At 38.0% G+C, this 13,668-nt stretch overlaps 1 protein-coding gene and 1 long non-coding RNA gene across 4 annotated transcripts in view; one reads left to right on the top strand and one right to left on the bottom strand.

The window, feature by feature from the left end:
- DDX52 (DExD-box helicase 52) overlaps positions 1–11,193 on the bottom strand; it is a 28,911-nt gene extending 17,718 nt beyond the window's left edge. For 2 of the 3 annotated variants that reach the window (XM_002748316.7, XM_035300783.3), the window contains exons 1-5: positions 11,087–11,193; positions 9,863–10,061; positions 3,054–3,184; positions 1,884–2,069; positions 99–242 (exon numbers count right to left, since the gene is read on the bottom strand). In XM_002748316.7, coding sequence (XP_002748362.1) covers positions 99–242; positions 1,884–2,069; positions 3,054–3,184; positions 9,863–10,061; positions 11,087–11,173 — 747 coding nt within the window. In that variant the 5' untranslated portion in view covers positions 11,174–11,193. Of the gene's footprint in view, positions 1–98; positions 243–1,883; positions 2,070–3,053; positions 3,185–9,862; positions 10,062–10,971 lie in introns of all 3 variants that reach the window. The other variant, XM_035300784.3, reaches the window with a different exon arrangement.
- Positions 11,194–11,260: 67 nt separating this feature from the next.
- On the top strand, positions 11,261–12,471 carry LOC128932261 (uncharacterized). Its single transcript, XR_008481904.2, has 2 exons — positions 11,261–11,465; positions 11,602–12,471. It is a non-coding gene; the product is annotated as an uncharacterized LOC128932261 (long non-coding RNA).
- Positions 12,472–13,668: the final 1,197 nt, after the last annotated feature.

A 13,668-nucleotide genomic window follows, 5' to 3' on the forward strand; every position in this document is an offset into this window, starting at 1 on the left:
CTTACTCTTTTATGATCTTTTTATTACCTTCAAATAAGAAAGATCACTGAAGTAAACTAAACACCAATCACATTCTCTTCAAAAGCTACAAGTCATACCTGGCTGGCAAGTTCTCGTGTTGGTGATATAATCAGGGCTCTGAAGCCTTTATTTGCTGTCTGTTTCAGCTGCATTAAAATAGGAATGCCAAAAGCTAGTGTTTTTCCAGATCCAGTTGGAGCAGAAGCCAGAAGTTCCCGACCCTAAAATCATAAGGCATATTAAATATTACAAAGAAAAGTACATAAACTTTTCAGAGCCTGGTCAAATAATGCTACCAGCCATAGAAATAAAATTTTACATAATGAATCCAATCATTCAAGTCGTATTTGCTTTCCTAACATCATCCATCCATGCCACCATCACCCCAACAAAGTTTCTGAGCATTGCCCCCAAATTCCCTTTGAATGGATGTAAAGAATGTGGATAACTAAAACCCAAAGATAATCCATAACCTAAGTTATTTCAATTTTTCTTTTCCATTAAACTATTGTCAAAATAAAATTATAAAACCAACTGGTATCCTGGTTAACATGGTAAAACCCCGTCTCTACTAAAAAAAAACAAAAAACAACAACAAACCAACTGGTATCTGTATTGCTCAATTACTAGGGAAGGTTTTATTAAACAACAGAGTGGCTAAAGGTCAGAAATAAAAAATGGCAATGACCCGAGAGACAGAGTATTTATAGGAGACAATTTTCAAAAAGTCACTGTGATTTTTAAAGCTTTAAACTAAAGCCATGACAGAATCTTAAACAAAAATTAAAAGCAAATATACTAAAACAGGAGTCAACAGCATCATTTAAATGTATGAATGTATTCTCATTTCAGCTCTTGAAGAAAATGAAAAGGACTAGTATAGACAAAAAGGTATCTTATATCCTTTGAACTGAAGGCCATCTCAGTTATATGGGGAAAAAACCAAACTCTTATTGCTATAAAAACAAACCTCAGAGAAACTTATTGTCCAAAAACCTAAGTTAATTCATACTTCTATCGACGAGTGACTGGATAACAAATTGTGGTATATTCATACAACATAATACTACTCAGTAACAAACTATTGATGTATGTATGCACGAATCTCAAAAGCATTACACAAAACAAAAGAAACCAGAAATAAAAGATTAATGTGTGATTCCACTCATATAAAACTCTAGAACAGGCATAAGAAATATAGCAGCAGAAATCAAAACAGTAGTTGCCTCTGATCAGGGGTGGGGTGAAGACTCAACAGAAAGGGCACAAGAAAATTGTCTGGGGTAATAGATACGTTCTACATCTTCACAGGAGTGGTGGCTACACAGGGTTTGCATTGCTGAAACTCACTGGGCACTTAAAAATCTATGCATTTTTTTGTATGTAAAGTATACTTTGGAAAAAAAAATAAGTCAGGTTATATTCAAGAACTTTAGAAAGCATCTGTATTTCTGGAATAGTTCCTGGGCATTATAAACTAAATAAATAACGAATAAATAGAACATAATTCCCATTCTTCAAGGGGTTATACAATAGGAAAATGAAAAAGATAAGTATGATGGGGCAAATACACAGTAGTGTAAAATGTAAAATAAATGTTGCAAGGAAAAGAACACACCAAAACCATGGAGAATAGCTGTGTAGGGCAAGGGTACTGGTAAAGGAAAAAGATCACATCCAGGTGGAGTGATCAAGATGACTTTTATGGAGGCACAGGGATTTGAGATGAACCTTAAAAGCAAGTAGGCAGGATTTTAACAGGGGAGGTGACGTGGAAAGACAGATTTCAAGGAGAGAGGGAAGACAATGAACAAACACACAGAGGAAGGAATGTCACAGGCATTCTAGATCTTCATACTCACATGCAGCATAACTGGGATGGCTTGCATTTGGATTGGTGTAGGCATTTGGAAACCTGCATCCAGAATGTTCTGAAGTAGTCGAGAATTGATTTTATATTCCTGATCAAGTTGCTGAAATGTAGCAATTGGGTCAGGAAGATCGGTTCCTTGGACGTGAATTTTGTGTTTATTCCGCAAGAAGTTTATCTGAAAAGTGAAGTAAAGAGGCCACCACAGATATGGCCAAATAATTATCTTCTCAGATGTTATAAAGCAACATTAACAGTTTCTGGGATACCCTTTAGCAGCATATTAAACTTTTTAGTTAAATCCAAGCCCCAAAATATCACAGATATTAGGTATAATTCATGCCCTTTCATAGAAAATATTCATAAAATATCTATGCTTTCTTCATATTAATGTGTTATTATCATAATCATAACTTCTAACCTTAAATAAACTTCCAGAAAACAGGCATTTAATCCATCTACTATTTTAATATGGTGGTTATCATAAAGTATCAATGCTTTTTGATGATTTACCCTGAAACTCTACTTTTTAAAACTGAGTGCCAAAAAGTGGAGTCTAGTAGTGTTGATTTGGTTTGTTTCCCCAGTCTCTGGTCCAGAGACAGTCAAATTCCGGTTTCTGGGTTACTGAAGCATTACCATAATAATTCCTGAAGTGACCTGAAAATACCTCTCCATCAGGAACATGGCATGTGTACAGCAGATAGAAAAAATGTATATTTGTCATTTCTTCCATATCCTACTCCTCATATTCCCAATTCATAAAATACCTTTTTTAAGAATGCTAACCCTCTAATCTGTGTCAGAGGAAATCCTTCCAAACCAGTGAGCTCAATACAGAGAAGAAAGGGAGCCACATTTTGTTTATTGAAAAAGGCTATGACATTTTAAAAATTTAATTCTAAACATATTATCAATCCTGAAACTTGAGCAGGTCAAGAATTTTATATATTATCTTTAATTTTAAACTTTAAAATTTTCAGCTACAGCACAAATGCCTACTTTGCTTTACATTTTCATTAAAGTAAAATCTAAATGAATGTAACTAACCTTCTGTCTTAATGAAACTATATTCACATTACCAACAGAATGACCCAAGTCCAGTGAATAAGTCATTAGGTCAGAAAATATACATACTTTTGGTGCCAAAACATTTTCTAACCTTTTCCTTTCTGAGACGCTCCAACTTTCCTGAAGTTAGTTTATTTTCTCTTTGAACTTTTTTGTCTTCAATCTTTGCTTCTACAGATGACATCCACTGTATAGTAGCAACTTCGTCTTGGGAAGTAATTTCTATAATATATTTTTAAAAAGTAAAAAATTTTAAGTTTAGGCAAAATAGTGAGGGCCCATCTCTTTAAAAAACATTTTTTTAATTAGCCAGGAGTGAGTGGTAGTGCATGCCTGCAGACCCAGCTACTCAGGAGGCTGAGGAGGAGGATCATTTGAGCCTTCGAGGTTGAGGCTGCAGAGAACTGTGATCACACCACTGCATTCCAGCTTGTATGACAGAGAAAAACCCTGTCTCCAAAAAAAGAAAAGGTTTTAATCTTGGGTGTATGTGTAGCAAGCAGGCTACACCTTCAAACTAAAAAAAGAAAAAATACAACTGAAAAAAACTAGATAAGAGAAAGTAATAGGATGTATAAAAATGGAAAGGAAGAGGCAAGTTCTGTGTTGGTATGATAAAGAGCTCTGAAGCTCATTATCTTCCCTTTGCTGGCTGTTTCAGAAGTGTACCGAGTATACTTGAAAACAACAGGAGATTAATTGAAAAGCCACTTAAACAATAAGAAATTTCAATAAGGCACCCAGGTTCTCTATATGCAAATAATCAACAACTAAAAAATAAATATGATGAAAGATCTCACTTAAAATAGCAATAAATGGCCAGGTGTGGTGGCTCACGCCTGTAATCCCAGCACTTTGGGAGGCCAAGGCAGGTGGATTACCTGAGGTCAGGAGTTCAAGACCAGCCTGGCCAACATGGTGAAACCCTATCTCTACAAAAATATAAAAATTAGCTGGGCATGATGGCAGGTGCCTGTAATCCCAGTTACTTGGGAGGCTGAGGCAAGAGAATCACCTGAAGCCAGGAGGTGGAGGTTGCAGTGAGCCAAGATTATGCCACTGCACTCGAGCATGGGTGACAGAGCATGACTCTGTCTCAAAAAAATAAAAATAAAATAGCAATGAACATAATACAATACTTTGAGCTACTCAGTATTATAAAGACAGCAATTCTCTCTAAATCTATGAAGAACACTAACCAATTACAAGTAGTGACAGGATTGTTTTGGGGACTGGACCAGCTGACTTAACAATTTGTATGGGAGAATAAATATGTAAGAATCACCTAGGCCAGTTGCGGTGGCTCACGCCTGTAATCCTAGCTCTCTGGGAGGCCGAGGTGGGTGGATCACCTGAGGTTAGGAGTTCAAGACCAGCCTAGCCATCATGGTGAAACCCCATCTTAAAAAAAAAAAAAAAAGAAGAAGAATAACCTAAAAAATTAAGATTAATAAGCAAAGACTAGTTCTACGAAATTGCTTAATTTCTTTCAACTTCAGTGAGGTATAAATACATACAATAACCTGCATATATTTAAGGTATCTAATTTGATGAGTTTTGACATATCTGCATACCCCAAAAAACCATCACCACATTCAAGGTTATTTCTATCACTTCTCCCCTTATAATTCACCACTCCATGCATAGGCAACCACCAATTTAATTTCTGCCACTATAGACTAGTTTACCTTTTCTGGAATTTTATATAAATGGAATCATGTCATATGTACTAATTTTTGTCTGGCTTCTTTAACTCAAGACAGTTATTCTGAAATTCATCTATGTTACAGCATGTATCAACAACTTACCATTTTATTACTAGGTAGTATTTCATTGTATGGATGTACAGTTTATCATTCACCTATTGAAGGACAATTGGGTCATTTCCAGCTTTTGGCTATAAGTAATGTTGCTATGAACATTTGTGTACAAGTCTTTCTGAAGATGTGTATTTTTCTGTCTCTTAGGTAAATACTGGCAAGTGGAACAGCTGGGTAATATGTTAGATATATGTTTAACTTTAAAAAAAAAAAAAAAACACCCAACTATTTTCCAAAGTGGTTGTACCATTTTACCATCAATGCTGTGAGAGCTTGTTTCTGTACATTCTTGCCCAAACTTGGTATTGTCATTCTTTTTATTTTTAGCCATTCTAATGGGTATGTAGTAGTAATAAATTCTGGTTTTAATTTGCCTCATGGCTACTGATGTTGAATATCTTATGTGCTTATCACCACGTGTATATTTTCTTTAGTGAGTAGATACAAGTCCTTTTGTTTAATATACATTTTGCAAATAGTTCCCATCTGTTGCTTGCCTTTTAATTTTCTTAATGTTATCTTTTGAAGAATGAAAATTTTTAGTTTGATAAGCCCAATATATCAGTTATTTAAAAAATTTTTGTTGTTGTTGTTCTAAGGAAACTTTACATATCTCAAGGTCCCAAAGATTTTTTTATGTTTTCTTCCAGAACTTTGTTTTAGATTTTAAACTTCAGTCTGAGTCATTTGAAGTTAATTTTTTCTTACAATGTAAAGATAGGTTTGATGTTCACTTTTTTCCACATGGATCCAGCACCGTTTGTCAAAAAGACTTTCCTTTCCCCACTGAATTACATTATTACCTCTGTTGAGAACTAACTGACCATATATACATGGGTCTGTGGACTAGCTATTCTGTTTCACTAATCCATAAATAAGGGGATCTTCAAAAAGTTCATGGAAAATCCATTATTATGAAAAAACTATGCAAAAACTTCAAAATTTTTTGCACCGAAATAAACTCATACCAACTTGTTATAATACGGCTGAACTGGATCTAGTCTGAGACACTAAGAAGGAAATGACAGCAGTTTGAAAAAAGCAACATGAACTCTGCTTAAAACTGAAGCAAGAACAAACATCAAATTTACGGTGAAAAAAATCACTGATACTTTACGAAAAGTTTACGGGGACAATGTCCCAGAGAGATCAGCTGTTTACAAATGGAAAACCTGTTTTAAGAAGGAACAAGATAATATTGAAGATGAAGTCTGTAGCAGCAGATCACCCACATCAATTCATAAGGAAAAAAACTGTTCATGTCCTAATTGAAGGACTGTTGATTAACAGCAGAAACAACAGCCAATATCATCACAGGCACCTGAACTGGTTTGGCTTACACCATATACGTATTTTTGTTCTGTCACCCAGGCTAGAGTACATAGGCATGATCACAGCTCACTGTCAAACTCCTGGGCTAAAGCAATCCCCCGCCTCAGCCTCCCAGGTAGCTCCTGGGTTCAGGGCAATTCTCCTGCCTCAGCCGCCTGAGTAGCTGGGATTACAGGCATGTGCCACCATGCCCAGCTAATTTTTTTGTATTTTTGGTAGAGATGGGGTTTCACCACGTTGACCAGGATAGTCTCCATCTCTTGACCTTGTGATCCACCCGCCTCGGCCTCCCAAAGTGCTGGGATTACAGGCATGAGCCACTGTGCCCGGCCATCTTACTTTTTTTTTTAAAGCCTACAGCACCCAGTATTCCCAGGTGGTCTCCCACCCAAGTACTAACTAACCAGGCCCGACCCTGCTTAGCTTCTGAGATCAGACGACAGGGCACGTTCAGGGTAGTACAGCCGTAGACCACCCCAGAAATTCTTAATGAAAAATTAGTTGAGCAAATTTTCCATTTGATGAGTGCCAAAACCACTGCTCCAAAATCAGCTGCAGACAAGAGCAGAGATTTCAACAGACATTTTAAACAAGTGGGATCAAGGTCCTAAAGCATTTCTTTGAAGAACTATAACAGAAAATGAAACATGGTTTTACCAGTTTAATCATGAAGACAAAGCACACTTAAACCAATGGCTACCAGAAGGTGGAAGTGGTCCAGTCAAAGCAAAAGTGGACCAATCAAGAGCAAAGGCAATGGCAACAGGTTTTTTTTGGATGCTCAAGGCATTTTACTTGTTGACCTTCTGGAAGGCCAGAGAATAGTATCTGCTTATTATGAGAATGTTTGAAGAAAGTTAGCCAAAGCTTTAGCAGAAATTTCTAAAAAAAAGTCTGCTGGAATTCTAATTGGGATTGCAATGATTCTGTAAATTACCATGGGAAGAAAATATTGAGTTGCCCAAAATATTGGTATGCCTCACCACTCTACTGGATTCTGTAATATATAAGGTCATAGAAATTAAAATAAGCTAGTATTGGTGTACATCTCAGAAACAGAATAGAAGAGGTCCAGAGACAGACTTGAATACATATGGAAATTAAGTTTACAATTAAGGTTGTATTAAAATCCAGTGGAGAAAACATGGATTATCAACATATGGTAGTAAAACAATTCATCAACATGAGACAAAATGCCAATGTATGGTATTAAGACAATTATTCAGACATCTGAAAAAAATTCTAGTTTCCTATAAATAAAATCCCATAGGGTCAAAGAGAAACCACAAATAAGAAAACATGGAAGTTATTTATTTTGAGACAGGGTCTTGGTCTGTCACCTGTCTGAAATGCAGTGGCGCAATCTTGGTTCACTGCAACCTCTGCCTCCTGTGTTCAAGTGATTCTCCTGCCTCAGCCTTCCGAGTAGCTGAGATTACACGTCTAGCTCATTTTTTTGTGGTTTTAGTAGAGATGGGGTTTCACCATGTTGGCCAGGCTGGTTACAAACTCCTGACCTCAGGTGATCTGCCCACCTCAGCCTCCCCAAAGTGTTGGGATTACAGGTGTGAGCCACTGCACCCAGCCTAGAATTTTTTTTTTTTTTGAGATGGAGTTTTGCTCTTGTTGCCCAGACTGGAGAGCAATGGTATGATCTCGGCTCACTGCAACCTCCGCGCCCCAGGTTCAAGTGATTCTCCTGCCTCAGGCTTCCAAGTAGCTGAGATTACAGGCAGCTGCCACCATGTCCAGATAGTTTACTTTAGTAGAGACGAGGTTTCACCATGTTGGCTAGGCTGGTTTCAAACTCTTGACCTCAGGTGATCTGCTCACCTCACCTCCCAAAGTGTTGGGGTTATAGGCATGAGCCACTGCACCCAGCCTAGAATTTTTAAAAAACAAACGTAATGCACAGAAGGCCAAAAAGTAAATAAATAAATAATGACATAAGACAATCTGGAAACATTTTTGTAAACATAATATGCTAGACATGGAGCTAATTTCCTCAATATACAGTGTTTAATAAATTAAGAAGAAACAGATGAACAATGTAGTACAATAAGGGTACAATGTACATGAAGACACAAATTTACAAAAAGAGAAATTTCTCATACCTTGCTGGAAAGCATCACAAAGTAGAATAACTTTTTTTAAAAAAATTTGTTCCCTTCATGAGACAATTGATACTAATAGACCCAAATCATTACTAACTCACAAGCTCTTCAATTTTCTAGTTAAAAATAGATATATGACTACACATTTATCAAAGATCTATGGCCTAAATACATTTGTTGCCAAAATGGTTAAAGTATAGATGTATATTTCTGGTGGCCCAACATTTGAATCTTTTTCCTAAGTTTGTGGCATGTTTTTTTTTTTAATTAATGTTGGTAAAAGGTTTTATCAAACTTCTCTGCAGCGAGGAAAAAAGAATGACTTTTACTGCAGCATTGTTAATAGCAAAAGCATACAAATAATGCGCTAAATCCATCACACAGTAACATGTCAAATCAATCATGGACCATCCCTACAATGCATGATGGGCTACTAAGCTGTGTTGCAATGAACAAGGCAAAGTACTTTCTACAGATGCAATGTTTCTGGTGGATAAATGTATTGGTTAACTCTGCAATTCCACTTCTAAGAATTTATGGGACAGATATACATGCAAAGATAAATTGAATGACACTGAAAAACTACAACAAAAAGGTGAAAACAAACTATAAATATCCATTGCACAGAAACTTGCTCAATCAATTTTGCAATACACAATGGGATACATGTGTTAAAATGAAGAAGACAATTTACTTTCTACTGATTTCAAACAACCTCCAAGATACATTGTTTTTAAAAAAGGGGAAGGTAGTAGGAGAGGTTCCCAACAGTGTATATGCAGTAATCCTGTTTATGAAGTATATAAAATACTACACAGAATTACTTGTTTTCTTCCAATGAGGCATAAATACATGGGAATAGAGTATACCCAGAAAAATACAAAATAAATTAACAGTGGTTGCCTCCGGAGAAAACAAGGGACTGAACATAAACAGTAGGAATGAAAGTTACTTTTCATCATTGTATAACCCAAGTGTTTACAAAAAAAAAAAAAGGTAAATAGCTAGGAAAGTTAATATCATAGATTTTCTTTTAAAAAAAGACAAATAACCCTAACAAAGACAAACAACCCTAAATAACCCTTTTTTAAAAAAGACAAATAACCCCAAGACAAAAAAACCCACACACACACACACACACACACACACACACACCAGTCTGTGGAAAATGGACAAAGAGTAAGAACAAACAATTCACAAAAGGTGAAATGTTAATGTCCAGTAAAACATACAAAAATATGCTTGACCTCTGCTGTTACCAAGAAAATATAAATACAAAATAGTTTCATTCATTAGCTTGGCAAAAAAATTAACACCAGCACTGACAAGAACATAGGAAGTCATTTTGTAGCACTTTTCAAAGAAAGTGTACATACCCTTTCACCATATAATGCTACTTTTGGGATGCCATTCTGCAGAAATAACAGTACCTGTACAGAAGGATTTATGTATAAATATCTTTACTTACAATTATTTTTAATGTAACAATATTTCTAATGGCAAATACCTGGAAACAACCTGAGTGCCGTTAACTGACAAATGACCTTATTATCTGACTTGTAACCACAAACCCGTATTATTTTTATAATTGAAAAAAATTAAAGAGAAAAAAGTAACAGAAATCAAACACTAACCTGAAGTCATCGTCTTCCTTTTTTTCTTGCTTTGCTCCCTCTTCCTTTCAGTTAGGCTCTCTTTTTTTACCTCTTCATTTTGGGGCTTCTGATGTGCTTGTGATGTTCCACACACACCTGGGACAGACTTCTTGTTTCCAAAAAAGTCCAGTTCCTGCAGCATCTCCAAAGAGTTGAAGTCATATTTCCTTTTTCCTATCTAAAACCAAAAAAATTTAAAATGAAACCTACTGACAAGAATACCACTGCTTTCATTCAAGCAAGACTGGCAGTAAAGTCATGAGTCCGGTGACTCTCCATCTTTTCTACCCTTTCACCAAGTATTTGTCTGGGCAAATGGAACCTGAAGAGACCTTCTCTGACCTCATAATAGTAACAAATTAACATTAGCAATGAACACATACATGCTTACTAAATGTCAAGCAGATTTCTAAGCATGTTTATACATATTAAATTGCTTCATATTTACAACTCCACAAGGTAAACAGCAGTATTACGGATGAGAAAACCAAGGCATTCAGAAATTAAGTAACTTAAGGAAGTTCTCAAAATTAGTAACTGGCACACTTAGCGTTTAGACCCAGATAATCTGGCTCCAGAGTATATACTCACCAGTTAGAGAAAGAAGAAACATGTCACACACACATACGCAAGTCCCTAGCCCAAACAGCAAAGTGGACATTCAAGATTTTCCCCAAGTGGGCCCCAACTGACTTCCCCTGATTCATCACTCACTACTTCTCTAGGTAAGATCCCCCATTTCTAAATCGCTCTTCTCATTCGTTACTAAAGCCGTGGGGCTGAAGCAATAAAAAGAACCATGCCCAGTACAACTATACGCAGCCAAACCAGACTTGGGGAGACTACAGTGAGAGAATCCGTTTTCTCCATTTTCGGTTGTTTCTATTTTCGAAATTCCTTTCTTCCAGGTTCGGAGAAAAAGTTCCTTTTGAAAGGAGGATTCCCACTTTGCTTTGAATAAGAGGGAGGAAAGAGCGTTTCCGTGCCAGGCCCAACTAAGTCTACAACAGGATAGTTAAAGAGTTTATTCAGAAGGCTTGAACGGACCAGGTGTGCAGGTAAGCTCAACACAAAAGGAAGGAAAATACCCCAAGGATGGTGAGAGCCAGGCCACGGGTGTCCATGTGCGCCGGCCTCCCCCAGCAGCGGGTTCGTTCACGGATTCCTGCTCCTTGTCCGGCCTCGGTCCCTTGGGTACAGTACCTGGAATCGGGCTGCGTCTGCCGAGAAGCGTCTCACGTCGAATTTGGCCCCCGCGCAAAGCCGCCGAAAGAGATCGTGGGCATCCATCTTTACCCAGAAAGCTCCGCGGTTCTACGGCGTCTGCGCAGACTACTTCCTGTGCCCCACGCAGCGTCGGAAGAGGGCGCGAGTGTCAGTGGTTCCTGGAGGCGGAGCCTGGCTGGATGAGAGACTAGGCCCTTTAATTATATACTCCGTCATTATTTATCCTTTTTTTTTTTTTGGAACAAGGTCTCGCTCTGTCACCCAGGCTGCAGCGCAGTGGCGCAATCGCAGCCTCGAACTCCCGGGCTCAAGTGATCCTCCCACCTCGATCTCCCAAACTGCTGGGACCATAGGCGTGTGTAAATTCTTTGAAAAAATATTTATCAGTATCCTCTTATATTGGGCACTGTTCTAGACTTTGAGGGACACTTGAGTAAACAGCATCTTAAGATTCCTCTTCTCACGAAGCTTACTTTTTTTTTTTTTTTCAGACGGAGTTTCGCTCTTGTTACCCAGGCTGGAGTGCAATGGCGCGATGTCGGCTCACCGCAACCTCCACCTTCTGGGTTCAGGCAATTCTCCTGCCTCAGCCTCCTGAGTAGCTGGGATTACAGGCACGCACCACCATGCCCAGCTAATTTTTTGTATTTTTAGTAGAGACTGGGTTTCACCATGTTGACCAGGATGGTCTCGATTTCTTGACCTCGTGATCCCCCGCCTCGGCTAGGTAAACCCAAAGTGCTGGGATTACAGGAATGAGCCACCGCGCCTGGCCCGCTTACATTTTAGTAGGGACAACAGATACTGTTAACAAATAAGCACAATTTCTGTAAAGTAATAAGTGCTATGAAACAAAAAGGTGTAATTGATAGAGGAAATGATGGGGGAGCTGAATTAGCGAAATTCACTCTGTTGAAGTGTTAACTTGAGCTAAGAGGAAGCAACCTTTCCAAGATCTGGAAACAGCATTCCAGATACGGGAAATGTGACTGAAGAAGGGAAAGCATTTGGAACTTGAGAGAATAGAAAGAATGCCAGTGTGACTGGAGCCAAGTTGCAGTGCGATCGAGTAGGACACATAAGGTTGGAAGGACAAACAGAAGCCAGATCTCAGAATCTTGTAACAAGGTCACGGTAAGGAATTTGGACTTCCACCTTGGGAAACTATTTGAAAATTTTTATGAAGAGAGGAACATGATTTAGTTTATCACATTTAATTTTTTATATTTGTTGCATTTGTACAAAATTATTTACTGCTTCTCCCTCTTCTGGAATGTAAGTCCCTGAGCACAGGGATATACTTTGCTTTGCTGTTGTATCCCCAGTTCCTGTTCACTTTCAATAAATGTTTGGTGACTGAGTGAGTGGATGTTTCATAAAGGATAACACTGGCTATTAGAAAAATGGACCATAGAAAAGCTAAGAGTGGAAACAGATTAGTCAAAGTAGAATGATGAGCATAGCTTGTCTAGCTTGGCATCTGTGCTGAGAGAGATAAATGGATAGATTTGGGATGTATTTTGGAGGTAGAGCTAAATAAACATTCCTGACGGATTTTATGCAGAGTGAGAGAAAGGGAAGAATCAAAGATCACTCCTAGTTTTTTGGCTGAGGAGATGGTGTGCCATTTACTGAGCTAAGAAAGCCTAAGAAAGAAGGGCTTTTGGTACAAGTGAGTCATGGAGAGTGGAATCAATTGTTATGTTTTAGGCAGGTTAAGATATCTAGTTGACTTTAATTGGAGACATCCAAATAGGTAGTTGGTTCTGAATCTGTAGCTCAGGAACAAAAATTAAGGCTAGAGAAATTAATTTGGAAATCATCAACATATTAATGGTAAAAGCAGTCACACCATGTAAGCATTTAACTATAAAAATTCAGTATGTATTTGACCAAAGAGAATGAGAAATACTGGAAATTGTATGGGTGAGTTCCTTACAATCAAGGAAAGCAAGTGTGAGGTTAGCATGAGATGGGGGATGTGAATCTGCTGTTTCTCAGATGGGTTCAGTCCCTTACTCCCCATTATAGTCGGGGCTGGCGGCCTTGCTGTCCCAAGTGTGGGACCGCAATTCCTATTAAAAATAAGAATTCCCCAAATACTTCGTCTGTTGCTCAATAAAAATAATTTATCTTCGGCCGGGTGCAGTGGCTCATATGTGTAATCCCAGCACTTGGGGAGACCAAGGTGGACAGAATACTTCAGCTCAGAAGTTTGAAGCCAGCCTGGGCAACATGGCAGAGCTCCATCTCTACCAAAAATTAAAACCTTAGCCAGGCATTGTGACACATGCCTCTAGTCCCAGCCACTTGGGAGGCTTAAGCAGGAAGACTGCTTGAGCTCAGGAGGTTGAGGCTGCAGTGACTTGTAATAGTGCCACTGAGTTACTGCCTGAATGACAGAGTGAGACCCTATCTCAAAAGTAAATAAATAAATAAAATTAATCTTCTCAACATATGAGGAAAAACTTAATTGTTGGGGCTTATTAGTGTGCTGTTCGTCAGTTTGGCACATAAATATGGCCACAGACATATATAAAATTAACATGTATAAAATG

This window comes from Callithrix jacchus, chromosome 5 (genome assembly GCF_049354715.1).
Source record: "Callithrix jacchus isolate 240 chromosome 5, calJac240_pri, whole genome shotgun sequence".
NCBI lineage: Eukaryota > Metazoa > Chordata > Mammalia > Primates > Cebidae > Callithrix > Callithrix jacchus.